Raw genomic sequence first — 27,757 nt, forward strand, 5'->3', positions numbered from 1 at the left:
AAACACTTTATTCAAATATTTTGCAAAAGGCCTTTTATATCAATTGAATGCTTGGTTTAAGGCATTTTTATTAATTGAATGGTCATTTCTTTCAATTGACACTCTTGGGCTTTCATAACATACTCCCACCGTAATTCACCAGAGCCTCCACAGACTCCTCCGCCATACCGCAAGTGACACTCGCCGAGCATAAGGGGAGGGGGGAGAGAACGGCGCTAAGGATCAAATGGACTGAACCATGTGAAGACAGTGGAGTATTTCTGACGCTGCATTGTTCACATTTTTGTTTTGTTTTATTTGTTTTAATGCATATGTTTTAGCTGGCGTTTTTCATTATATTTAAGCGTAACCTGTTCTTTATTAAGGAAAAGCGAATTTTAAAATGCTATAATTTTGGGGGGTTGATCATAGAGTTGGGCATATTTTTTTCTGTTCGCATGAAAACAGAAACTCTGGACAGCCAAACTGAGTTTTACTCCCTTTTGGAGAATTTGGGAATTCCTTCAAGCAGGCGCGTGCTATGCAATTATAGCAGTCTATTACTTCACCACTAGAGGACACTGCCCATTTTTTCAAATATCCATTTTGGAGCTAGTTAGTCAAAATAGAGGAAGAGGGGGGTGTTAATCAAAGTGGTCTTTTATTGTTTTCTCCCCAATAACGTGCCAAAGTCTAGTAGTGTGTCAGTGGGCCATCGTCGACGCGCTGCAGTGATGGCTTGACATTCGATTCGTCTCGCCTGACTCTCTTCCCCCTCCCCTTCCTGCTCCATCCCAACTCTCCTCAATCCTCGACCTCCTCCCTTTCCTCTTCTTCCTCCATCCCTTGCTTCATCATCCTCCTCCTCCTCTTCTTCCTCTCTCACCCCAGCAAGTTCGATGCGATCGGTTCTGGGCCCTGCCGTGAGTTGACGGTGCGGGCGACAGCGCTGCTGAACATGGCGTCGGACGGGATGATTCTGACCAACCACGACCACCAAATCCGGGTTGGAGTCCTCACAGGTAAGAGGAAGGAGATCGGTGTGTGTTTTTTGAAGGAGTGTGTGTGTGGGGGGGTCTAAATTACGACCGCGATGACATGCTTTGGTGTCTGAATTTCGGTGCGGGTTCTCAAGGTGGTCTCCTTTAAAATAAAGGGGTGATGTCTTCAGTTTATGAGTATTGAATTATTCATGCTGCAAATTACAAGCAGCGCGTGTGCGCGCGCTTCAACATGCATGCGCGGTGGTTTAATTTCATGCTTTTTTTGCGCTCTCTGGAGGACACATGTTGGATGCGTTGCATGTTCGATGCCGGATAAGATGATGGGTGTGTGTGTGTTTGGAAAGGGGGGATCCTCCACCAGACTGCGATGACTGTGCGTCTCACGATCCGTCGCCGTCGGCCTTTTCTGGGGTTTTTTTGGACGTCTTTGCTTTGTCATGTTATCACGATCAAAAAATGATCATTTCATCATTTTAACCGTCCTGTCCATCCTGCATGGGGCTGCCTCGATCAATATTTCATGAGAGGCAAGATCTCACACATGCGGCAGACTTTACCCCCCCATCCTTAGATACCCCCCCCTCCCCTGGATGCAGTGGCAGTGCCGTATGACCGGAATTTTATCAGGGAACCCCTCTCACCCCCTCCCCAAAATAAGAGCTCCAACGCTGCAGATCCTTCACCCCCTCCACCCTCTTCCAAATCATCATCCCATCCTCCACCCTTGACTGACGTTGCTGAAATCGGGCTACTCTGACCTTAGCATGCTAGTGCCGCATCTGCCGCGCTTTTGGCTACAAAGCCAAGTAGGTTATGTTCGGATTCATCTTTTAGGGTTTTTGAGAATTTCCTTGCCTGTATGCAGGTTTCAGATCAGGGGATGTTGTAATTGTGGCTTGTGCAGTCCTTTGAGACGTTTTGTGGTTAAGGGCTATTTCAAAACTCTTGGGCACATTTGAAGTCCCCATATCTCCTTAACTTTGCTTGGTAGTATGATAAAAGTAAAGCAAATAGCATTTCTCTCATCTTTTTAAAAATTATTTTCAGACCCATTCATGTTGTGTGCTTGAATTTTCAAAAACGGATTCATGGACTTTTGTCCATAAATGGCAAAGTTAACACGCGTGACACTCGCATACGAACTTCTTGAGCATCAGCAGTATTCCCCAAAAGTGACAGTGTTTTGTTTTATGTTGAAAAAAAGCTGTCTACGTACCATTCTTTGAAAGAATAACAGTCAATGGTGAGACGTACCTCAACATGCTGGAAAACTGGTTAATGAATAAATGAAGTGATAAATAGTCTGTTGGCAGGGCAACACAGCGGCGCAGTGGTTAGCGCGTGTGCGGCACAGTTCTGAGGTTATGAGATTGAACCTCCTGTGTGGAGTTTGCATGTTCTCCTCGTGCTTGTGTGGGTTTCTTCCGGGCACTCCGGTTTCCTCCCACATTCCAAATACATGCATGTTAGGTTGATTGGCCGGTCCAAATTGTCCTTAGGTGTGAATGGGCAAGAAACTGTCTGTCCCTGTGTGCCCTGCGACTGGCTGGCAACCGGTTCAGGGTGTCCCCTGCCCACTGCCTGAAGATAGCTGGGATGGGCTCCAGCACCCCCGTAACCCTACTGAGGATAAGTGGTGCAGATAATGGATAGTCTGTTGGCTTCGTTTTCTGACATTATAGGGTCACTACACTGGTGCTTTGGGGTTAGACAGTTTCTGAACACAACACTGCCAGACAGATGGTTTGTAAGGGGTGTGCATCAAGATCACGATATCATGCCCTAGCCAACCAGATCTCCAGATCTCACACTATGAGATTTCTTTTTGTGGGGAATTGTGAATAGATTATTTCCAAGAGACGTAAATGAGCTCAGGGTACAAATAACAGAAGCTCACAATGCAATGCTGGGATGTGTTTGGCAAGAATTTGACTACCGTGTCATGATTACTCATTACACTCACCTGTGCCCGCTCGCTTGATTGATTGGTTGATTGATTGATTGGTTCCTTGTCCTAATTAAGCTCAGTCCTTTCACCTACTTGCCGTCAGTCCGTCAGCGAACCTCTGTTTTCACAAGGCAAGCATTTTTGACTATGACTCCCGTCTGTCCCGTTTTGTCACCCGTTTTCCACCCGTCCGTTCCTGATTCCCCCGTTTGTCTCCAGCTATGACCCATATTTTGACCCCGACCACTTTTTGATCTCCCGTTCCGGCTAATAACCAGTTCTTTGACCCCGACTACGTTTTGATCTCCCGTCCTGGCTAACGACCTGTTTTTCCGTCTAACTACGCTACGATCTCCCGCTCCGGAAGCTCCACTCCCGCATTCGGAACACGCTCTGATCCCGTGAGCGGCTTGCTTCCCGCGTACAGCGGGCACCGGATCGCTGGCGCTGCCATTCCTGCATATCTCAATAAACTTGTGAGAAATGTTACGCGATTGGGTCTAACCTTTCTTCTGGTTCTGACATATCGGCTTGATGTGTGTCGTTTGACCAACCGTGCTAACGTTGATTATCTTTAAACACTCCATGAATAAATGGATATTCTAGCCTTCTGAATTTACTGGATGTGTTGTAATGTCCTTTATAGTTTGCTAAATATTCAATGTGCCCAAGACTTTTGGAACACCCTATGAATGTGACTTGATTTGATTTTCAATTTTGTTGGGTTTTGAACCCAGAACTTCAGTAAAACAGTGCTGGCTCCCAATAACAACACGAAACGGACACAAAAAGGAACGACTTTAGTCACATATTATGTCATGCGTCTTTAAAGATAAAATATTTAGTTTTTAGTTTACGATTTATTTCAATTAATTTCACAAACTCTTTTGTAACTTTAAAATGATGGTGCAATGTTTGGCCTATAAACCATTTTGATTTCTCCAATCAGATTATAGTAATCCCTTGCTGTATCGCAGTTTACTTAACGTGCTTTCGCTTCATCGCAGATTTTCATCATGCATCGTGTTCCGCATTCTGATTGGCTTATCAGTCACCACGCCCCTTTTCTGCTTGTCTCTGCCTGTGTGTCAATCACGATGTCAAATCTTATTCATTTTCAAGTTTCTCTAAAAGTTTCTACCAAACGCTCTTGACTGACAAAAGCACTATAAGGCAAAGGGAGATGCTTTCTATCGCCAATAAAATGGACTTCTCGCCCCACTTAACTTGTTTTGGAGCTCCGTAGTGGCTCCCTGGTGCTTTTTCAAATATATTTGATAATGGAAAAACATATGGTTTTTGGAAGGGGACAAACAGAAACAGGCTACCCTGACCTTAGCATGCTAGTGCTACATGAGTCACACTTTTGGCTACAAAGGCAAGTTATGTTAAGACTAAACTTTTGTGGGATTTTTGGGTTTTTTTTTCCTTGCCCACATGTGGGTTTTAGATCAGGGGATGTGAATTGACTTAAATCTCTGTCAGGGATTCGAACCCAGAACTTGAATAAAACTTGCCTTATGAAAACAAGTGCTGGCTCCTAATAACAGCAAAAACAGATGGACACAAAAAGGCACGGCTTCAGTCACAGAGTCAGGATCACAGCGTTTTTACACGAATCAAACTCATTAGCGCTTTTGATCCGAGCGAGCCAGCGGGAAGCAGAACTAAAAACTTTTTTAAAAACGGCATACAAGTTAATAATCCGTTAGAGCCATTGCAATCCAAACATCATGACGTTGGATGCTCGTGCACTTGGACTACCTCACCCACCCACAATGACTTGAGAGTGAAAATGTCATTAAATTACAATATAAATATACGAACATATAAACGAAACATTTTATTTACCTTTGGCATGACGTGACTTCAGATGGTGCAGTGGAGTTAGTAGGTGAAAGCAAAGGTGGGAGGAGACAGCAGCTTAAAACTAAAACTGATTTCAATACTTTCACCTGGGAACATTTTCATGTCCTTAAAAAATTTCCTTGCTTTAATTGCGTCTTTACTTTGAATATTGTTGATGGTTTACGGCCATGTACCGATGTCTATGCATCCTGCGTATTCCTTAATAATGAAATACTTCATTTCCAGGGTTATCATGATTCTGCTACTCTCTTTAGCATCACTGCAAGCCCATAGCTAATAAATGCAGTACAAAAATACAGTCAAGTCATATAAACCTTAATCACAAAATGGCTCAAAGGATTGCACAGGTTACAATGACAACTTCCCCTGATCTGAAACCAACATGCAGGCAAGGAAAAACTCAAAGACCTCAGCATGAGGAAAATAAGAAACTTTGATAAGTGTCGCACAAGTGGTAATCCCCCTTCTAAGATGAACAGGCTGTAATAGATATTGCGTACAGTAACATTTCTCAAAACATAGTCAACATAAAATAAAAACATAGGTAATATATGAAATTTTCCAAGAAGTCCCTGACAGCAACGTCCCATTATAGCCGGCTGGTCGATACAGATTATGACATACTTCAGGTTCATTCCAAAACCAGGTACATTTTTGTATCCCCGACTCGCAAAGTCTTTATGAGGCACATCACATTTATCCCTGAAAATGAAGAAAAGCATCATGGGAGGTAGTTCACCCACAAGTATATCAGCATTTTCATGATGCCGTGACTCACACCGATGGCGGACCAGCATTTTATATGAAGTTGACTAATAGCAGACAGGATCCTTACAGACGTAACTCGTCATAAGCAAAAAAAACGCAAAGTTGGAAAATTACACGTCTTTAGGCAAGCAAAATAATTTATTAATCTTTTTATATGGTAAAGTGAAAACGTCATAAGGCATCCTGGAAGTCTTCTTTACATACTCTCTAAGGCAGGGGTGTCAAACTCATTTTAACTCGCGGGCCACACGATCGAACGAACAATCTCTCGGGGCCCGATCTAGTCGATTGAGGAGTAAGAAAAAAAGAGAAAGAAATAAGAGAAAGAGAGGGAGAGAAAAAGAGAGAGTGTGGGATAAGGAGAGAGAGAAAGGGGGAAAGAGAGAGAGAGAAAAAAAAAGACAAAGAGAGAACATGAGAAACAAAAGAGATAAAAAGAGAACGAGTGAGAGTGGGGGCAAGAAAGAGAGAGAAAAAAAGAAATGTAAAAATAAATAGAAAGAGAGAAGGAGAGAAAAGAGAAGGAGAGAAATAGAGAAGAGGAAAATAAGAGAGAAAGAGAAAAAAGAGAGGGAAGAGGAAAAAAAGGAAGAGAGGAAAAATGTGGTAAAAAGACACAGAGAAAAAAAGACAAATAGAAACAAAGAAAGAGAACAGAGAGTGAAAGAGAGAGAGTGAGAGAAAAATGGAAGAAGAGAGAGAGAAAGGGAAAGAGATGGATACAAGTACAGAGTCTTTGTGAGAAGCACCTGGCTTTGACAACATCAAGTGGACATATTCCAACCTGCAGCTTGTTTTTCTCTTGCGCTTCACTCAGCATTGTCTAGTGGGCCGGATTCAATCCCCTTAGCGGGCCTGATCCGGCCCGCGGGATGCCTGTTTGACACCCCTGCCCTAAGGGATCTTTTTGCCAATCAAAATGAAAAACTCAATGCATGATGGGAAACGGTGAGGCAACAAGCCTATGAAACGTCAACTATGATATAGTTAGTGGCTGTTTAAAATCATGAACTTCAACGTTGGTATTCACAGGTCATTTTTTGGAGTGTTGGAAGGAATTGTATATACCTGTGGTATCGGTGTCTGGTCATAGTATCAGTGAGTACTTAAACACTGCATATAAAGATTTGTAGACAAAATATATCAATGTGAAACAACACAAAATCAAAGTGCACTCCAAGGACTGTGGCGATACCAGACATATGTAAAGGAATAGTGTCTGATACAAGTATCAGCTGCCCTCTGGTGGCTGTTTACAATATGTAACTTGCAAATCTCATCTCATCTCATTAGCCGTACCGCTTATCCTCATTAGGGTCGCGGGGGGGGCTGGAGCCCATCCCAGCCATCTCCGGGCAGTGGGCAGGGGACACCCTGAACTGGTTGCCAGCCAATCGCAGGGCACACAGGGACAGACAACTCATTCGCTCATTCACACCTAGGGACAATTTGGACCGGCCAATTCACCTGAAATGCATGTTTTTGGAATGTGGGAGGAAACCGGAGTGCCCGGAGGAAACCCACGCAAGCACGGGGAGAACATGCAAACTCCGCACAGGAAGTCTGGAGCAAATATATACGATAAATGGTAAATGGTCTGCATATATAGCACTTTTCAAGTCAATAAAGACCTCTCAAGGCGCTTTACAATGTGCTTCACACTTAACCATTCACAAAAACACTCACACACCAATAGGGAGTCAGCCATGCAAGGTGCCTGTATATTTCAGTGCGACCATATTACTTCCCACAATGCCGTTCTCCTCATTCAGTTCAGAACGATTGAATTACTTCCAACAATGCCCTAATGTCATTTCAGAAATTCGTGCGCTTTGTAATGACTTTGCGAGTTGGCTGTACCTTTTTCATTGCAGGGATTTAAAGTAATTTGGTGGGGTTCGAAGTATTAAGCAGTGATATCGGTGTCTGGTATTTGTATCACTGACTTATAATAGTTGAGTGTCAGTCTGGGAAAAAGTGGTATATGTGAGGACGAGAACGGAGACAGGACCCACTTGCGTTACATTTCTCTCAGTTTTATTGGAAGAAAGGAAAGGGTTGCACCCACGATCCAGTGATCGCTGGTCGCAGGAAGCAGGCCGCTCTGAACGCGGAAGTGGGACTTCCATGGCGAGCGATGGCGTGTCGGGAACGGAAAAAACGAGTCAGTAGCCGGGACAGGAGAGCAAAAATCGTGGTCGAGATCGGAAACAAGTGGAAAGCCAGGAGAGGAGAGTAGATGTTGTCAGGAACAAAAATACAGGTCGAAGCTGGGAAACAGACGGTAGCAAAAAACAGGTGGTAGTCAGCGTCGAAAAAGCTTGCCGAGAGTACAATGAGGTTCGCAGACGGACTAACAAGAGGTGACAGAAAGGAGTGGTCAGGATAAAAAATGGGTCATAAGTCATGACGGGAGAGCAGACGTGGTCAGAATCAAAACGGGTCATAGCTGGAGACAGATGGGAGCAAAAACAGAATAGGCGGGAGTCAGGGTTGAAAAAGGCTTGTCTAGTATACACTGAAGTTCGCAGACGGACTGACAACAGGGGACGGATAGGAGTGGGTTTAAATAGTGACAGGGAGCCAATCAGAGTCCGAGGCAGTTGGCGCCAAAGAAGCGGGCACAGGTGCATCACATCGGTAATCATAACAGTATAAAGATCCGTAGGTAAAATAAGTAGTGCACTGTAAGTACTAAATTTAAAGAATCAGCTGCCCTCTAGCGACTGTTTACGATCAGAAACCGCAAAGTAGAATTGAAAGAAAATTCCCTTTTTGTTGCTTTTTGGGGTTTTATTACTGTTACAGAAAGTAGTGCAATGCTAATCTTGGCTTTCTTTCCATGTATTTCATGTCACCTTCTAAATATGCAACTTTTCAACATTGAAGCTAGCAAAGCGACGCTAAATAATTGGCCTGTTCCCACAAAACTTTGACGGCATCGATAACGAGCCAAGGAAAGAACCTATGCGGATCCGAGGATTGCATTTTCACATTTGGCAACGCGAAGAGACGGCGTTTTTTTTCTCCTCCCCTGATCCAAATTAGGATTCTTGGCCCTTGTCGGTGGAGATCTTCGCTTGACTGAGTGTTGTTGTAATTCCTCCACGTGTGGGCGGCTGTTTGCCTTCACACCAACTGCGTTTTTCTTTTTTTTTCTTTTTTACGCTACATCACTGGCAACGCTACATTCGAGAGGGTTAATTCAGTAATGCGTCATCACTCACGGCGTACGTCGTCACGGAGAACAGAGAGTGGAAGTAATGACGGGGGTGTAGCGGCACGGAATTGGGTTGCCACGTGACTTTCAGCCCACACGGTAATCTTGCCGGCGGGATTACCGCCGTGTTTCGCCTCAGTGGGAAGACATTTGTGGGGCATTAAACCCTTCTCATATTTGTGATGTTCCAGCTAATTTCCGGCGTCTTCTTATTTCTATTACCCCTTAAATGATTGTAATTGGTTACGAACAATCTGAGCTATCGACAGCTATCTACTGATAGCAGAAGGCTACCATTTTGATATCCATTACTAAAATCAAACCCTAACTCCATATGATATTAATATGTCAGTGTTCATTTTACCTCTGAAAGTGATGGGTCCCGGGGACTCGCATGCTCAAAAATCTATGGGTCCCCACAGAGATCTATGGGTCCCCAAAATTTAGTGTTATCGAGGTTGAAATTGTAATTCTGCGACAAATATATAAATAAATCTATAAATCTATATATTCACTTCAGATTTTTCAGTTCACAAAAATATTGTACATTATACAAAATAATATCGCTGAAATATTAGTCTATATATTCATGCAGTTTTAATCACTTCAGATTTTTTAGTTCATATATTCTTCGTGGTTTGCTGTCCCGCCACTGTTGTAATGCCTTCTCAAGGTCTGATTGCAGCAACGGAATTTCCACAGCTAATTTGTGGTTTTCATTGTCGTTGTGCCGATCCAATGTGCTTTTCTGAAAGTTCGTATTGCGAAATGATTTAGGCAATCCAGTTTTTTTGTCACGCTGGGTGCACGCATCACAGAACATGTAGCCTCCATTATCATCCTCCTCATAGCGTAACCAGGAATATAATTGAGTCCATTTTGGCAGAAAAGTCCTTTTCTTGCTAGGAGTATTCTTTTGTTTATCTTTCGTCGAATCGTTCGCTTCAAAACACGTGTTTTCCTTGCCTTCGCGGTCTTCTGAAGAATTTCTCCGCCGTTTTTTTGTGCCAGAATTATTGCCGTTGTTACCACTTTCGACTTATTACTAACACTGAAGAAATTGCCAATTTTTTTTTTATTTGCACCTAATACCAACTGTTTTTACGGAGGCATACTTCTCTTTCACTCGACAACCACCAAAACAATGACGTCATCTCGAAGCAACGAGATCTCGAAGCAACGTGATCTCGTTTGTGGCGGATCTGCCCGACGAAAAGTTTGTTGTGCGGTAAATATTTGTTTAAAAAAAAAAAGTAATCGGATAATAATGACAATTTGGTGTCAAAATTACTTTGTAATTACCAGGTTGTAACTATTAGATTATAAGTCAACCATATATGGCTCAGAGTCGTGGGGTTTGAGAGTAAACACGACTGGATAGGTTAAGGAATGAGGAAGGAGATGTCGAGACCAGAACGGAAACAGGACCCACTTGTGTTACGTTTCTCTCAGTTCTATTGGAAGAAAGGAAAGGGTTGCACCCACGATCCGGTGATCGCTGGACGCGGGAAGCAGGTCGCTCTGAACGCGGAAGTGGGACTTCCCTGGCGAGCGATATCAATGTCGGGACAGGAGAGCAAAAAACGTGGTCGGGATCGGAAACAGGTCGAACGCCAGGGGAGGAGAGTAGACGTGGCCAGGATCAAAAAAACGGGTCGAAGCCGTGAAACAGACGGGACCAAAAACAGGTGGGAGTCAGGGTCGAAAAAGCTTGCCTAGAGTACACTGAGGTTTGCAGACGGACTGACAACAGGTGACAGATAGACGTGGGTTTGAACAGTGACAGGGAGCCAATCCGAGTCCGAGGCAGTTGGTGCCAAAGGTGCGGGCACAGGTGCATAACATCGGTAATCATGACAGGAGAAGAACTGGTGTGGTGAGAGAGCCTGCTGAGAGTGTTGATGAAAATGTTCTGAGATGGTTTGGACACATGGAAAGAATGGATGAAGGCTGCTTAACTAAGAGTGCATAAGTGTTGAGAAATAGAATGGTTGGATGGATGGGGTGAGACGTGCTCCGGATGTGAGGTTGGTTTAATTTATTGGATGCAAGAGTTTGAATGAATTTAAATGGCAAAGGTTAGTTTAGAATGACGTCTATGATGCGGAGGGGGTCAACCAGTGAATGCTGTCCTGGCCTCTCTGTTGATGAAGGGTTGCATAGCACAGCAACTCACACCTTGTGTTGTGGGCCTAATGTTCGGTGTCAGGTTGGGAACAGCGAAGGAGGATGAATGTTTGGTGAATGTGAGTGCGTTCTTGACTCAAGCCCCCTCCCAAATTGGGGGATATGGCTTCTGTTTATAGATAGATAACATGTGGTGGTTAAGGAGCCCATAATGTCAGTTAGAAATCAAATTCACTAGAAAATTGCTATGACCCATCACTGGTAACCTCTTTTCAGAACTTGTCTGCGGGCTACTAAGGTGTTCTTCGAGAACCATGTTGGAGACCTCTGATCTACAGTGTCCCAAGACCTAGACATGGTCCAAAAGTGAAGGCCACATCTTCAAAATTTAAAGCAGACGTCACCCACATTAAGTAGCCCCTTACAAACACCTGAGTAGCCTTCAAACCGGTTCTATATAGCTCACCAGTGATAGATTATAATGATTTTCTTAGGAAATTTGATTTTTATGTAGTGTGATAATTTATTGACATAACCAGTTTCTCTAACCTCCTTAGACCTGGTGTCCACATGCTTGGACATAGCACATCAAACATGAATCTCAGGTCTTAAGAGGTTAAACACATGATCAAGTCTTTTCAAATCTCTATGCAATTAGCCGATCATTTATATATGTAAATCACTTGCACAAGGCAGATTATTTAGTGATTGACTGAGCCTTTTTTAACCCGACTTCTAATCATTAAAACCTGGTAAGAACATAATAACAACATGGTAATAACACAATAAGTCTAAAACTGTGTATTAAACGGGTAACCCTTTGTGCTAACCAGTAACACAAAATTAGCGCTCAGCTTCAAAAACGTTGTTGACCCTAGGTTTCTTTTTTCGATTTGGGGAAGCTCTAGTAGACACTAAGAATAAGAGAGAAGACATCAATGGATTTTGAATCAATTACATATTTCATATCCTAGGTTACTTTACAAAGAATACCTGAATCACAATTTTGAATACCTTTTAGGTCACTATGCAGTTAGTTTGGGATTTTACTCAAACATGTGGTGGTTAAGGAGCCCATAAGAAACAACCCAATCCTATCCCAGAGCAAATACTTGGGAATCGTATATGTGGTATATTTAAAATGTTCATCCGACATGATTACTGATGTGACACACCTGTGCCCGCTCATTTGGCATTTCTGATTGGCTCCCTGTCACTATTTGAACCTTGTCCTCTTTGCCCCCTGTTGTCAGTCCATCTGCGAACCTCAGTATTCACTAGGTAAGCCTTTTTCTATCCTGACTCCCACCTGTCCGGTTTTTGCTCCCGTCCGTCTCCGGCTTCGACCCGTTTTGATCCTAACCACGTCTGCTCTCCCGTCCTGGCTTATGACCTCTTTTTGTCCCCGACTACTTCTACTCTCCCGTTCTGGCTCCGACCCCGACCACACCTTGCTCTTTCAGTCCCGGCTACCGACCCGTTTTTCCCTCCCTGACACTGCCACCACCCGCTACAGAAGATCCACTTCCGTGTTCGGATCACAATCCGATTACGAGAGCGTCTTGCTTCCCGCGTCCAGCGAACACTGGATCGTGGGCGCAGCCCTTCCTCTTTTCTTCAATAAAACTTGTGGGAAACGCAACGCAACTGGGTCCTGTTTCCGTTCTGGTCCTGACATCATCTTAACAGAGTGCAGAAAGTATTGTACCTGTTTAAAATCAGAAATAGTTTACATTTTTGAAATGGCTCCAGAAAGAATAACAAAAAAACTAAATATAATTTTTTATTGTACAGTAATCCCTCGGTTAACACGGTTAATGGGGACCAAAACAACCCGCAAAAAGTGAAAATCCATGAAGTAGCGACGCCCCTTCAAAAATGCTTAAAAAAAATATATACATATATATTTTTTCTTTTTTATTATTCTATTTTATTATTATTATTTTTTAGACCCGCAAAGCTCTGAACCCGCGAACGGGGAACCGCGAAGTAGCGAGGTCCCACTGTATGCTGTTGGCCACCTTTACATGTTTAATGGGCCAAAATGGGCAGTAGTTTGGACACAAATGCCTACAAAAATCGACATTAATCATTAATTTTACTCCCCATATCAGACGTGATATAAAAGAATTGGATTCATGATAACCACACGAAAAAGTTAAGCCCCTGCCCTCAATTAAGATTCTAGCTGTTTGGCCTGTGCCAGCGCTTGGATGAGGTTCTTCTATTGATTATTGAATATTTTCTCAATTTCACTCTAAATGTACCGTATTTTCCGCACTATAAGGCGCACCGTATTATAAGGCGCACATTCAATGAATGATATATTTTAAAACTTTTTCCATACATAAGGCGCACCGCATTACGAGGCGCTATAAGTGCATGCTGGTTTAAGATCAGGTCATTGTGCAATTTTGTAATTGTAATCCTGTGCAGTCCTTCGAGACATTTTTGTGTTTAAGGGCGTCATAAATAAATGTGACTTGACTTGACTTGGCTACAGTAGAGGCTGTAGTTACGTTATGCAACCATTAGATGGTGCCGCGCTAAAGGGAATGTCAACAAAACAGTCAGGTCAGTCAAACTTTATTAATAGATAACAAACAAGCTTTCCACAATCTTCATTCACTCCCAAAATGAATAAACAGCTGTTTTATTATTTCCTCTGAAGTAAAGCATTTTCGTGACACGTCTTTAACATCTTTGAACAACAGCAAGGCATAACATTTTACTTTTCCTCCATTTAGTCAACACGCAAAAAAACGTCTGATACTGTTATGGTAAATTCAACGTTAGTGCAATCGCAATATAGTGACACTCGTAATGTGCAAAAACAATAACAAGTGCGAAACAATAACAATAAAGCAATAACATAATAACTGTAAATTGTAAAACGTAAACAGCTCATCCTCATGCTTTCTCCACTTCCGCACCATCGATTCATTAATGTTGAACTCTCTCGCTGCTGCTCTATTTCCGTGTTCTACTGCGTGACTGATCGCCTTGAGTTTAAACTCTGCGTTGTAAGCGTGTCTCTTAATAGGAGCCATTTCAGGGTCTTTATACAAACGCACAAAAAAAAGAGAATCGTTGTTTAATATTTCCCAGTATGCACAGCGCACTTCTTCTACGCGAAAAATGGAGTCGGTGGCTGCTTCTCTTAGTTGCGAGACCTTGCAATTCAATATTGATCCATATATAAGGCGCACCGGATTATAAGGCGCATAGTCAGCGTTTAAAAAAAAAAAACATTTTATGTGCGCCTTATAGTGCGGAAAATACGGTACTTATTAATTTACCTCCCTCTTTAAATAAGAATGTTTTCTAGTTTTACTTGTCGGGCTCCTGCGGAAAGTGCGCAACATGCGAGGGCGACAGGATAGCGTTCAATCTTCTTTCCCGCAAAGGTGAAAGGTCATCCGTCCACCGCGGCACCGGGGGATGAGATGAGACCTCGGCTCCAGTCTCCTCCATCATTAAGACCCTCCCCCCCGGTGACACCCGTCCCGAGGGACCCCCCCCCTCCCGTTTGGATCGGGAAAGCGTGGGCCGAATATAGGATGGGTATCGGCGCTTGTTTGAACAGAAGGTCGGGTTTGTCGGGTTTATTTGCGTAAGTGGGACGGGAGAGCTAGCTTGAAGCGGTAGAATCGGGGTGAGCTCGCTGTCACTTGTCAAGATGTGACACTCGGAATGTGAGCGTCTTTAAGAGGGGATGAAAGCGTCTCGTCTTAAACGCCCCCCCTCCCATGTCTTTCAAACTTGACTTTTAATTGACTTTCAATATGAATTCGGGCCAAACACTAGCTACAAGCTCTTGACTTTCTCTGCCTTTATTTGAGCTGATAGAGCACAGGTGCAAAATAGCAGGCCCGCAGAACGGAGAAGGCCCACCAAGGATTTTAATCCTGCTCGCGAGACAACGCCGAGAGAAGCACAAGAGAAAAATGAGCTGCAGTTTTAAGGAATGTCCACTTGATGTCACCCAAGCCAGACACAGCTCGCAAGCAGCTGTGGCATTATTTATTTCTCTCTCTCTATGTTTCTCTCTCTTCCTTTTTTCCCTCTATTTTTCCTAATTCTCTCCCATTTTCTCTCTCTGACTCTCCTTATCATTGTTTTGTCTTTCTTGCTCTCATTCTTTTTTTCTCTCCTTTTATCTCTCTCTCTCTTGTACATTCTATGTCTATGTCTCTAACTCTCTTTCTTTCTCTCCCTCACCCTTTATCTTTCTCTCTGTTTTTGTATTTTCCTCCCTCTCTTTCCATCTTTTTTCCCATTCCCCTTTTCCTTTGCCCTTTCCTTCTTCCCCCCTTCTCTCTCTCTCTCACTCATTCTTGCTCCCTTTCACTCTTTCTCATGCTTACTCTTTTCCTCTCTGTCTTTTTCTATTTTCTCATTTTTATGGTTTTCCCCTCTCTCTGTCTCTCACGCTTCGTGTCTTTCTCTTTTTTCCATCTTTCTTTCTTTTTTTTCTTTCTTTCTTTTCTTTTATCATTATTTTTTCTTCCTCTCTCCCTCTCTCTATCCCTCTCGCTTTCTTTATCTCTTTATTTCTTTATCTTTTTTTCCGTCTCTTTCTTTCTTTTTTCTATCCTTCTTACTTTTTCTCTTTTTTTCTATTTCTCTACCTCTCTCTTTCTCTCTTATTCTTTATCCCTTCTTCTCTCTTTATCTTTTTATTTCTCTCTCTTTCCTTCTCTTTCTTTTGCTTTCTTTTGCTCTCTTTTCCTCCCTCTCTCTTTCTTTCACTCTTTCTCTTTCACTCATACTCTCTCTGACAGCCTTGTGATAGAGGGAAAGAAACCCATCATTATTGCGGTTAATGGGGACTAGAACCTGCTGTAATATGTAGGCAGACCCCCAAACCCCCCATTTTTAACATGCCCTCTGCCAGGCCCCTCTCACAGAAATAGATCTCATCTCATCTCATCTCATCAGCTGCACCGCTTATCCTCAGTAGGGTCCTGGAGCCCATCCCAGCAATCATCGGGCAGTGTGCAGGGGACACCCTGAACTGGTTGCCAGCCAATCGCAGGGCACACGGGGACAGACAACTCACTCGCTCATTCACACCTAGGGACAATGGGGACGCTAACCACTGCGCCGCCGTGCTGCGCCAGAAATAGATGACCGGGGCATAATGGGTCGCAGCCCTGCAGGTGGTGTTCATTTTAAGCGGAAAGAAGAGAAAAATGTGTATTTATTTTTTTAAACTACCCTGTTTTAATCATCAATATGGACTGCAAGTTTTAGGTTTTTCAGCCAATCAGAAGGCAAAGCACAATTCAGGGTGCAAATCAACGAAGTAACAAGGGTCCGACCGGAAATCTCACCGAATCTCTGTTTACTTCTCGACGGCGCGGAGGCATCTGTTGGACCAATTGCGACTTTAACGACAACAACGACATCACACTCGGCGTTTCGCTATTTCTCTATGAATTCCTAATTGGCGCGTGTGTTGACCTTGATGCAAGTGTAAAAATCCATTCCTGTTGCCAGAAGAGGCGTGAAACCTAAACACCGACTCCTCTTGTAAATGTTCCTCCGCACGTGCGATGAAGACGTGACCCTTCTTTTCCTGAGTGGCCCCTCACTTTCCATGCATCCCCACGCGCACACAGCTGTCACAGCGGACAGCGGTGAGGCGGCCCGCCACATGAGCTGAATAGACAATCTCTGGAGCGGGAGCGCACAAACGGAATGAGAATGAAGTCCTCTCCGCAAAGGAATTATTTTCCGTGCTGAATCAGCCCGCGCGCTGCCGAGAGTTGTTGTTATTGAGGGAGGGTTGGAAGTTTCCGCTCTTTCCTTTTACATTGGATGACTATGTTTTGGTAAGGCAGCGCCGTTTTCAAGTACCGTAGATTCCGGACTATAAGCCGCTACTTTTTTCCCAAACCTTCAACCCTGCGGCTTATTCAGTGATGCGGCCAATTGATGTGATTTTTCTAACGGCCGCCAGTGGCGCTCGAGTACAAAAGGTAAGATTTAGACCGGTGGAATATATGCGCCGAGGAAGACTGCAACTTATTAGCTTGTGCACGGATTAAATTAGCGTAGACATATCCTCATTATGCAAATTGCAAAAAGAAAGGGACATGACGTAGCTTTCAAGCTAAAAGCAAACGAGCAGTCCGATAAGGAAGGAAACAGCTACTGCACGTAAACTTCACTTTGCGAGCGTGCTCCTAGCGTGTTTTTGAATGAGGGAGCGTGGGACGACGTCTATATGACAGTCTCTTTCCCATACTGGGGAAGACGACTTTGATGACGTCAGTTATAAAGGGGTAGATGAGGACGGTTTACCGTGGTTTCTACAAGTACGGTATGATTTTTTTAACAGGCCCGTTTACTGTGTTGCGGGCGTGTTGCTAGTAACATTTTGCTACCCTTCACAGGCACGGTTTGGGATAAAAGTTATAATATTATAATTAAAGCTTTGAAAACTCTCTCGGTGTACCGTCTTTCTTTGTAAATATGTGTAACCGATGTATAATATGTATTTGCACCTGTATATTTTTGTAATGTATTTATTTGAGACACTTATTCTGATATGTTTTGCGAATTAAAAAAGAGGGGCGGAGCAAACGCGGGCTGACAGGAAGTCGGGTAAAGGTGAGTGAGACCTGTTGTCGCGGCGGACAATAGTGCATATATATTTTTCCCACCCTTACCTTTGGAAATATAGACTTTTTTTCCTTGGATTAGTTTCAACGGGCACCCGGACTCTGCAGGTCTGCATCAAACCTTAAGTACCGGTATCATTTTCTGTTCATTTTGCCGGCTGTGGTTTTTGGACTGTGTACTTTATATTCAGTTACAATCGCGGGACTCAAAGCCGGGTTTGGGCTGGTTTTGGGATTGTGTTCCACGTTTTAATGTGAGCGCATGCGGCTTTTATACAGGTGCGGCATGTGTAAGTACAAAATCGGTTTTCCTCTTAAAATGTGGTGGGTGCGGCTTATAATCAGGTGCGCTCTATAGTCCGGAATTTACGGTAGATAAAGATGAGCAGGTGAATGTCGATGTCACGTGATACTGATACTGTAATCCCTCGTTACTTTGTGATTTGTACGCAATACATCGCAGGTTGAAACATATGTGATCCGTTATCCTTGATCACATATATTACTGCGAGTGGGGGCTGTGAGGACACACTTTAATCGGGACTGGCGGGTCTTTTTCAATGATGGCTGTTTTTCTGCTTATAATAGATTGCCCTTGTGCGATCCATTATCCCTGGTTGACTATTGCTGCAGGCGGGGACTGTCAGAGCACACTTTTGTTAGGCATGCCAGCTGTTTTTTGCTGTTGCTGTATTTTCTGCCAGAGATAACTCCACTCCTGTGACCGTGGTCTGTTATCTCCGGTCGACTATTGCTGTGAGCGCGCTTTTATCGGGCCTGGCAGCTCTTTCTATGGGTTGCTGTTTTTACCGCCCCGTGCGATCCATTATCCCCAGTTGTCTATTGTTGCAAGAGGGGACTGGAAGTAGGCATTTTTGTAGGGAAATGTGCTGTTATAAACATACTAAAATGAAATGCTCTGTTATGGGGGTGATCTATTATCTCCAATCAATTTTTGATGAACTTATTGACAAAATATTTTTTTAGTACTGAAACTGAAACAGGTATCTGTCAAGAGAGTAAAAAAATACACTTTTATGAATAGTTTTTAAAATGATAGATGGAAAAATAGATAGATAGATAGATAGATACTGTAGGTGGATAGATAGATAGATAGATTTTTTTTTTTATCCATCCCCGTAGGGAAATTCACACTTCCAGCAGTCTACCCCGTTGTTTATTAACAGATTAACATGATGCCCTAGGGGTGCTTGTAGCGGAGTGGATGACGTCACGCTAGTTAAAAGTTCGACATCCCAGCTCCCTGTGCGCTTCGATGTTTTCCACCAGCACTCGATGATCTTATTTGGTTGTGAGTTCGCATTTACCAGGATTACGGATGGTACCGAAGACTTATAACGCCGCTAGCCGCTTCGCTAGCTCCGGCTCTTCTTCCACGATAGGCCCCTTCATCACGCCGGCACAAGAATTCTTCAGGGCAAGGAGTTGATTCCTTTAATTAACGCATTTTTGTGCGCTAAAACCCATGTCCATAGGATAGAAGTAATCCATAGTGTAGTTGTCAAAACGGGAAGAAAAACACCGAAGATAGGAGCAGACAATAAAACAATAGGGCAGCTGCTGGAAAAGGCAGCCGCTCGTGGCAGCACCGCTTTGATCTTTGATAGATGTATTGATACTGTAGGTGGATAGATAGATAGATAGATAGGTGGACAGATAGATAGAGAGAGAGAGAGAGAGAGAGAGATACTGTAGGTGGATGGATTGATAGATAGGTGGATAGAGAGAGAGAGAGGGATACTGTAGGTGGATGGATAGATGGATGGACAGATGGATGGATGGATAGATACTGTAGGTGCATAGATAGATAGATAGGTGGACAGACAGATAGATAGAGAGAGAGTGGGATACTGAAGGTGGATGTACTGAATGTGGGTGGATAGAGAGATAGATAGATAGGTGGATAGAGGGAGAGAGAGAGAGAGAGAGAGAGAAATACTGTGGGTGGATGGATAGATAGATAGATAGGTGGATAGAGGGAGAGAGAGAGAGAGAAAAAGAGAGAGATACTGTAGATGGATAGATAGATGGATAAATAGATAGATAGGTGGACAGACGGATAGATATATAGATAGACAGAAATATACTGTATGCGAATGGATGGATGAATGGATAGATGGATAAAACAAATATTTTCTTATAACACATAATTATTTGTATGTATTTATTCCTCAGTTTCAAAAGTTTTGCAGTGTAGAGGCCCCTAATATATAATAGTGTTAAATTCACTGTTTTGGAAATTGCAAACCGCGTGTGACTGTTATTAAACAAAAATGAAAAAAAGATTTCATTCTTTTATTTGATTTTCATCACAGAGTTGTGACAACGTGCACGCTATACACGAGCCCAATGTAGATCTAAAATGTCATTTACACAATGCATATCAATCATTTCCACTTCTTCGTGATTGGTCCGTCAGTTTACCTCCGACCTTCGTCGTACTTATCCCGTTTCTCTTTGATTTTTCTTATTTATGGCAGTCTCCAGTCGTTAATCCACTGTCCAAGTTGAGCTTTTCCCACGACTCCTGCAAATGTTCCCGCTATGTTATTGTTGAGATGTTAATTACATACAGCGAGGTTAATTAATCACGGGCCGTTTTTGACCGACCGTAATCTCACGAGGATAAAAAGTTGTATGTCGGATAAAAGATACATTCTTTGGTTTCAGCTGATGACTTCGCATCGCGGTCCGCCGATGCTGCAGGGTCTCGTGTCCTCGCCGAGGTGTTAATTAGACCTGAAGGGAAAAACGATGGTAGAGAACTCGTCAGGGGGGGAGAGCGTGGGAGCAGGGTGGCTGTTATCCCCACTCAAACGATGCAAAAAAAAACAAACAAAGAACAGTTGAAAGAAGACTTTCCAGGTTGTCTCCTTTGCTACACTGGCCTGTAATGAAGTTACTTAATTTGTTAGCCGTATTTTATTTTCCATTTGACTGCCTCGGTTGCCATGGCGCCCAATTGGCCCCGCCTGTGTGGCGCCAGCTTCGGCTCGTTGACGGATTGGCTTCCCTTCTATTTAAGCTCAGTGCTCTCACTCTCCCTTTGTCAATCCGTCAACAAACCTCTGCCCCACTAGATGTGGGTTTTGACCCTGTCCAGTTTCCTGCCTGCATTTCCTGTCTGGTATCGTTCTTGTCTATTTTTGTCCTGTCTATTATTATCTCCAGTTTTCGTTCCCGTCTAGTTTGTCCTTTTTAATTTCGATATCCTGTTTCAATATCAATCCTGTCTGTCCCGTCCTGTCTGGTATCGACCCCATCTGTCCGATATCCGCTTGGATTGAATTGGTATCGATCTCATCGGCCTCTGGCTTACTGTCATTCCACGCCAGACCGCTGTCTAACATGCATGACTTCCCGTTCCCCGTAAAATAAAAGGCTTGGGTGAGAAACGTCACGCGTTTGGGTTCTCCTCCTGTTCCGGTTCATGACTCTATTTACTTTACCGTATTTCCCATAAAATAAGTCACTTTTTTCAATAGTTTGCCCGTGGTAAAGCCTTATAGTTGGAGCAACTTTTGTGAGAAATGATTAGTACGTTATTATCCGTACTGTAATGAATTCCTTGCTATCTCACGTTTCATAGCGGGTTGAAAAATATCCCGGGATCCGTTATCTCAAATTGAATATTGAAAGACCATAGTTTTGTCGGGCCTGGTGGCTCTTTTATTGCTGTTCTGTACACCAAAAAGTGAACTGCACTTGTTTGGCTGCGATCCACTATCCCTGATCGCATATACAGTAAGACCTAATGGGGACCAAAACCAACCGCGATAAGTGAAAATCTGCGAAGCAGCGACGCTCCTTCAAAAAAAAAAATTTAATGGTTTTTTAACCATTACAGACCGCGAAGCTCTGAAGCCGCGAACGTCGAAACACGAAGTAGCGAGGTCCCACTGTAGCTGCAAGCGGGGGCCGGCAAAGTGCATCATTTTGTCAAGCCTGGCGGCTCTTTTTTGCCATTTTGTACACCTAAAAGTAAACTGCACTTGTGTCGCTGCCCTCCATTATCCTATATTGCTTATTATCCTGTATTGCATATTGTTGCAAGCAGGGACCAGCAGATCACACTATTGTAGAGCATGGCGGATACTTACTTCATCCTAAAATTAACTGCACTTGCGCAGCCGTGTTCCATTATCGTCAATCCCATGATGCTGTGAGTGGGGACAGGCAGAAGGAACTGGTGGCGTTTTTTTGCAATTCTTTCCACCAGAAAGTGAACTGCACCGTGCGGCTATGATCCATTATCCCAGATCGCATATTGCTGCAATTGGGGACCAGCATAGTGCACTTTTGTCGGGCCCGGCAGCTCTCTTTGACGTTGCCGTGATTCCTCCTAAAATTAGCTATACTGTACTTGTGAGGCCGTGATCCATTGTCCTCAATCCCATATAGCTACAATAGGAAACCATCGGAAAGTACTTTTTTTCAGAAGGCATGCCATTCTGGCCCGCCTAAAATTAAATACAGGGTTGTGGCTGCAATCCACTATCCCTGGTTGAGTAGTGATGTGATCAGGAATCAGCACAAAGCTGTTAACTCCACCGTTTTGGCTGCATTCTATTATCCCTGGTTGAATATTGCTAAGAACGAGAGCAAAGTTGTGCCATGTGTGGCGGTTATTTTTGTTTTTTCGTCTTTTTGCCTCAAATGAACAGCACCCCTCCGGCCACGATCCATTATTCCAGGTCGACTAGTGCTGCGAGCAGTGCCTTTAAGAAAGCATGTTAAAAAGGAGGAGAGTGCTTCACGGATTTGCAGAGGCTTTCTGAATGCCCACATATAATGCTGGCCAGATGTTGTATTGGAAATTTTGGAATTAGGTTCCAGAAAAAAAGAACATTAGAAATTTGCTTAATCATTATTATTAATAACAGTTGTTAGGCAGCACGACAGATGAGTGGTTGGCGCGTCCGCGGCACAGTACTAAGGTCATGGGATATAACCCTCCTGGGCGGAGTTTGCATGTTCTCCACGTGCATGCGTGGGTTTCCTCTGGGCACTCCGGTTTCCACCCGCACTCCAAAAAATGCATGTCAGGTTAATTGGCCGGTCCAAATTGTCTTTAATGAGTTGTCTCTCTGTGTGCCCCGCGACTGGCTGACAACCAGTTCAGGGTGTCCTCTGTCCACTGCCCGAAGATAGCTGGGATGGGCTCCGGCACTCCCGCAACCCTACTGAGGATAAGCGGTGCAGATAATGGATGGATGGATAACAGCTATTCTCATGGAATGGTGTCAGTTAAGGTTGTCTTAAACATCTGTACCCTACACCTAGTTTGTTTAGAAAAATAATATCGTGAAATAAGTGAAAATACTTTATTCTACTGGCACAAAATTTTGCTTATTTGAATTTTTAGGTTTCTGACTTTGAGAATTTTTACAAAAAATATTTAAGAAAATAAATGAATACTTAAAAAAAGCACAATTGTTTTTTTTTTTTCATGATTACCGATGTGATGCACCTGTGCCCGCTCCTTTGGTGCCAACTACCTGGGACTCTGATTGGCTCCCTGTCACTATTCAAACCCTGTCCTGTCTGTCCCCTTTTGTCAGTCCGTCTGCGAACCTCAGTGTACTCTAGGCAAGCTTTTTTTTAACCTGACTCCCACCTGTTTTTGCTCCCGTCTGTTTCAACCTTTTTTTTTTTTATCCTGACCACGTCTACTCTCCTCTCCTGGCTTTCGACTCGTTTCTGTTCCCGACCAGGTTTTTTGCTCTACTGACCCGTTTTTCCATTCCCGACACCGCCATCGCTCGCCACTGAAGTCCCACTTCCGCGTTCAGAGCGACCTGCCTCCCGCACCCAGCGATCACCGGATCGTGGGTGCAACCCTTTCCTTTCTTCCAATAAAACTGAGAGCAACGTAACGCAAGCGGGTCCTATATTGAAATAAGACAAATAATTCAAAAATAAGCAAATAATCCACCCTCAGAAAAAGAAATGTGTTACGATTATAAGTCAATCATCAGATTAAGTGGTACTTTTTTGGTGACATCGTCGCCGCTCAAATATCATTTCCAGGTAAGATTCAAACAACCGTTGAAGTTGCCGACGCGCGGCAAGATCACAACAGCCTTCCTCTATTCATCAATTTTCTGTGTTTGATCACTCATGTAAACATGGCCTGACAATAAAAGGCTCATTTGTTAGGAGAGCTGCGTAAGTTTAATGTTGTGTTCACAATGGAACTTAAATTTGTAGCTTGAGAAAATACAGAGAGCGACTACACTGCAATGAAAACGTAAAACTAATCACATATAACATGAAACTATTCTCAGCGAAGGAGCACTTGTTAAGAACCGGAACAGGATCAGGACCCAAATGCGTGACGTTTCTCACACAAGCTTTTATTTTACGGGAAATGGGGAGACATGCACCTTATGCAGCAGTCTGGTGTGGAATGACAGGAAGCCAGAGGCCGACGAGATCGATACCAATTGCCCAAGTTGATATTGGACAGATGGGCTCGATACCGGACAGGACGGGGCACACAGTATTGATAATGAAACAGGATATCGAATTTAAACGGGACAAACTAGACGGGACGAAAACTGGAGAAAATAATAAACAGGACAAAAATAGACGGGAACGAAACTGGAAACCGATATTAAACAGGACAAAATAAACGGGAACAAATACCAACAGGAGTGAGTCAGAACCCACGTCTTGCGGGGCAGAGGTTCGTTGACGGACTGACAAAGGAAAATTGAGAGCACTGAGCTTGAGTAGACGGAAAGCCAATCTGTCTATGAGCCGCAGCTGGCGCCACACGGGCTGGGGCAATTGGGCGCCATGGCAACTGAGCATGGATGTTGCTACGCTAGCTAAAACATGAGCTCAAATCTACACATTTGTCATTTGGGGTAGTTTGATGAGGTTTCTCGCTCTTAGCATTGATAATGTTAATGCTAGCTTTCAGTGCAGAAGTATGTTATGCTAGTTTTTGGGCATAGATGAAGCATGTTTTTGGCATACTTTTCCACGTTAAGCTTAAGACAAAGACACTAGCTTTTTGGATGGAAAAATCTACACTAGTTTTCCTCAAGGAAGAACACAATGCTAGTTTTTGTAGTGAAATAAGTATTAAATCATTTTTTTATTGTTGTTGTTGAGCATTAATTTTGTGTGTTTTCTTTGTATTATATGTTTTTGCTTCTCCCTTTAGCATCATTCCAAACCTAGCAAATACAGTACAAACAGATAGCGAATACATTTTCGTGTATTTACAGAACAGTATCGCTAACTCGCAAAGTCTTTACGGAGCACTTAAGATTCTGAACTGAATGAAGATACAGAAAGGCATTGTGGGAGACAGCTAATAGAATATTGGGCCATGTTTATTAAATTTTGCTGGTAATATTTTGCATTTTGAAATCTAGCTAAAGACACTCACAGAGGCCTTAAAAGTTGAATTGTGTTCACGTTTACAAAATTCGGTTCGGCCATTTTGGAGCCTATAAGTCACGTACACAACACACACACAAATCAGGATTTATAAAGAGATATGCATGAACACCGCAAAGGTTGAATTTAATTTGTTTTTAGGCACACTAACTAAAATGCTGTGTGTGTTGTATAGTGGGGTAAATGCGGGGCCTAAAAAACGTCTTGTTCCACAGTGAAAATGTCGTGAGGCAGGGACGCTGTATCATATGATAATAATATGCAAATTATTTCCCACATAGGTCGCATTAGAGTATAAGGCCCGCCCAAACCATGAAAAAAACGGAACTTAAAAGTCCAGAAAATGGTTGTACCCCTGTGGATCTAGCCTTGTTCGGTTAAATTAAATTACTGGTCAGGCCTATTCAAGGAAATAAATCAAAATATTTTTGGAGGTTTTCCCAAATTGATGGCTTTGGTTATATGTGTGTCTTTTCACGGGCGTTAATGTGCGTGTTGTCGTGGTTGAAAACTCATAACCAGGTGACGACACCATAGTAAACCGTAGTAAACAGTAGGTGAGGCCAGTAAAGAGTGCACAACAACAACAACAAAAGATATTGTCAAGAACCAAAACAGGATGAGAACCCAAACGCGTGACGTTTCTCACACAAGCTTTTATTTTATGGGAAATGGGGCAGTCATGCACGTTAACACAAAACGCCAGTGATTCGGCGATCGCTGGGCAAAAGAAGAAAGACAAGTCTGGTGTGGAACAACAGAAAGCAAGAGACCAACGAGATCGATACCAGTTACATGAGCCGGTACCGGACAGATGATGTCGATAGCGGACAGAACGGGATTGAAAGGATTGATAACAGATATAAGAGACTGGACACAAATATCAGACAGAGCGAGAATGACGGGCACGATACCAGACACTGGAGACCGGAGACCGAAATCAAAACAGGACGAAACAGTCGGGATCGATACCGGACAGGATACACAAACGGGATACTGCACAGAGTCAAAACCCACGTCTTGCGGGTGCAAAGCTTCGTTGACGGACTGACAAAGGGTGAGTGAGAGTACTCAGCTTAAATAGAAGGGAAGCCATGGCAACTGTGACAGATATACTATTCAACACCATTGGAAAACGAATTTTGTGCAGCTGTCGAATAAGGTGACTCTAAAAGCTCAAAGAGTGCTATTTAGAGGCATTGAGGACTTACCCATACCTTCTTCTTCCTGACATATTTACAATTTTACACATCTAACCAAATTGTCAAGTCTGTCTGACTTCAGTCTATACCAGCTGTGTCACTATATTGTAAATAGACTATCCAAATAGACCGACACTGATCTCAAAGCTTATAAAAGTCTGGATGCTTACCAGTTCTGCTGGTATGCCTCGCTGCTCTTCGTGTTGCCGAAAACTGCACCTCCAGCTTGAAATTTCCCCCCCTCGCGCAAACGTAACTATAACGACCTTGAGGCTAAATTTTGGGGGTATATGACAGAACAATAAAGCACGGGGCATTTACACTTTGTATAGAAATCACTTTGAGCATGTTGAAAATGTTTACTTTGGCCAAAAGACGTTTTATCTTCGGAACATTCGTCTCTCGTTTTAGCTGATCATAATTTGACAGTGTAACAAGCTTTAGGTAGACCACGTACAATACATGTGATATTCGAAAGATTACTGTATTGAATCGCTGATTATGTCATGATTACCGATGTGAATCACCTGTGCCTGCTCCTTTGCCGCCAAATGCCTCGGACTCTGATTGGCTCCCTGTCCCTATTTAAACCCACTCCTATCTGTCCCCTTTTGTCAGTCTGTCTGCGAACCTCAGTGTATACTAGGCAAGCCTTTTTAAACCTTGACTCCCACCTGTGCCATTTTTGTTCCCATCTGTCTCTGGCTATGACCCGTTTTGATTCTGACCATGTCTGCTCTCCCGTCCTGGCTTATGACCCATTTTTGATCCTGACCACATCTGCTTTCCCGTCCCGGCTATCGACCTGTTTTTCCGTCCTTGACACCGCCATCGCTTGCTTCCGTGTTTGGATCACAAACTGAGTACGAGAGCGACTCCTAGCTTACGCCAGATCCTCTTTCCCTTAATAAAACTTGTGAGGAACGTAACGCAATTGGGTCCTGTTTCCGTTCTGGACCTGACAGGTTTATTGCAATGAGAGCAGCTTGTTTACCTAGTAAGAAATGACAACGGTAAGACACTAACTTTAGCTAGCTAGCACTAGCTAACTTATTATCTTGAGTGTCTTTGTCGTGACTTGTACCTACTTAACATAAAATCTTGTAAAAAAGGCTTGCTGCATATCCTAAAATAATTTGAGGGTTGCGAGTCCCTACGAGTGATTTGCAGATAAACATCGCTGTCTTCTGTCTTTATCAAAACGGATACAATTCCAAATCGGATTTAGAACCTTGCCGGTAAAAAGTGGCGGTTATATTCTTCTGTCGTGGTTGGCATTGCTAGGGTGCTTCCTGCTGTCTATCATAGCTCTCATTCTGAAGGCAACGTGATAAAGGGTCAATACTGTGGATACACACGCCATGTCACGGTTGCCATGGCGTCCAATTCCCCCCCCCCTTGTGTGGTGCCATCTGCAGCTTGTTGACAGATTGGCTCCCTGTCAGTATTTATACTCTGTCCTGTCAGTCCCCTTTTGGTCGGTCCGTCTGAGAATCTGTTTACACGGCAAGCCCTTTTTCGCCTGACCCGTTTTTTGCTCCAGTTTGTCTCCCGCTACGATCTGTTTTTATCTCGAC

The 27,757-nt window shown here is 43.3% G+C and overlaps 1 protein-coding gene across 9 annotated transcripts in view; it reads left to right on the plus strand.

Annotated features, from left to right (window-relative positions):
* The first annotated feature begins 804 nt into the window (after positions 1 to 804).
* gphnb (gephyrin b) overlaps positions 805 to 27,757 on the plus strand; it is a 124,852-nt gene continuing 97,899 nt past the window's right edge. For all 9 annotated transcript variants that reach the window (XM_088324409.1, XM_088324410.1, XM_088324413.1 and 6 more), the window contains exon 1: positions 805 to 1,001. In XM_088324409.1, the coding sequence (XP_088180535.1) occupies positions 938 to 1,001 (64 nt within the window). In that variant the 5' untranslated portion in view covers positions 805 to 937. The remainder of the gene's footprint in view (positions 1,002 to 27,757) is intronic.

The sequence above is a fragment of the Urocampus carinirostris genome, chromosome 20 (assembly GCF_059441175.1).
Source record: "Urocampus carinirostris isolate Australia breed hairy pipefish chromosome 20, RoL_Ucar_1.0, whole genome shotgun sequence".
Taxonomy (NCBI): Eukaryota; Metazoa; Chordata; class Actinopteri; order Syngnathiformes; family Syngnathidae; genus Urocampus; species Urocampus carinirostris.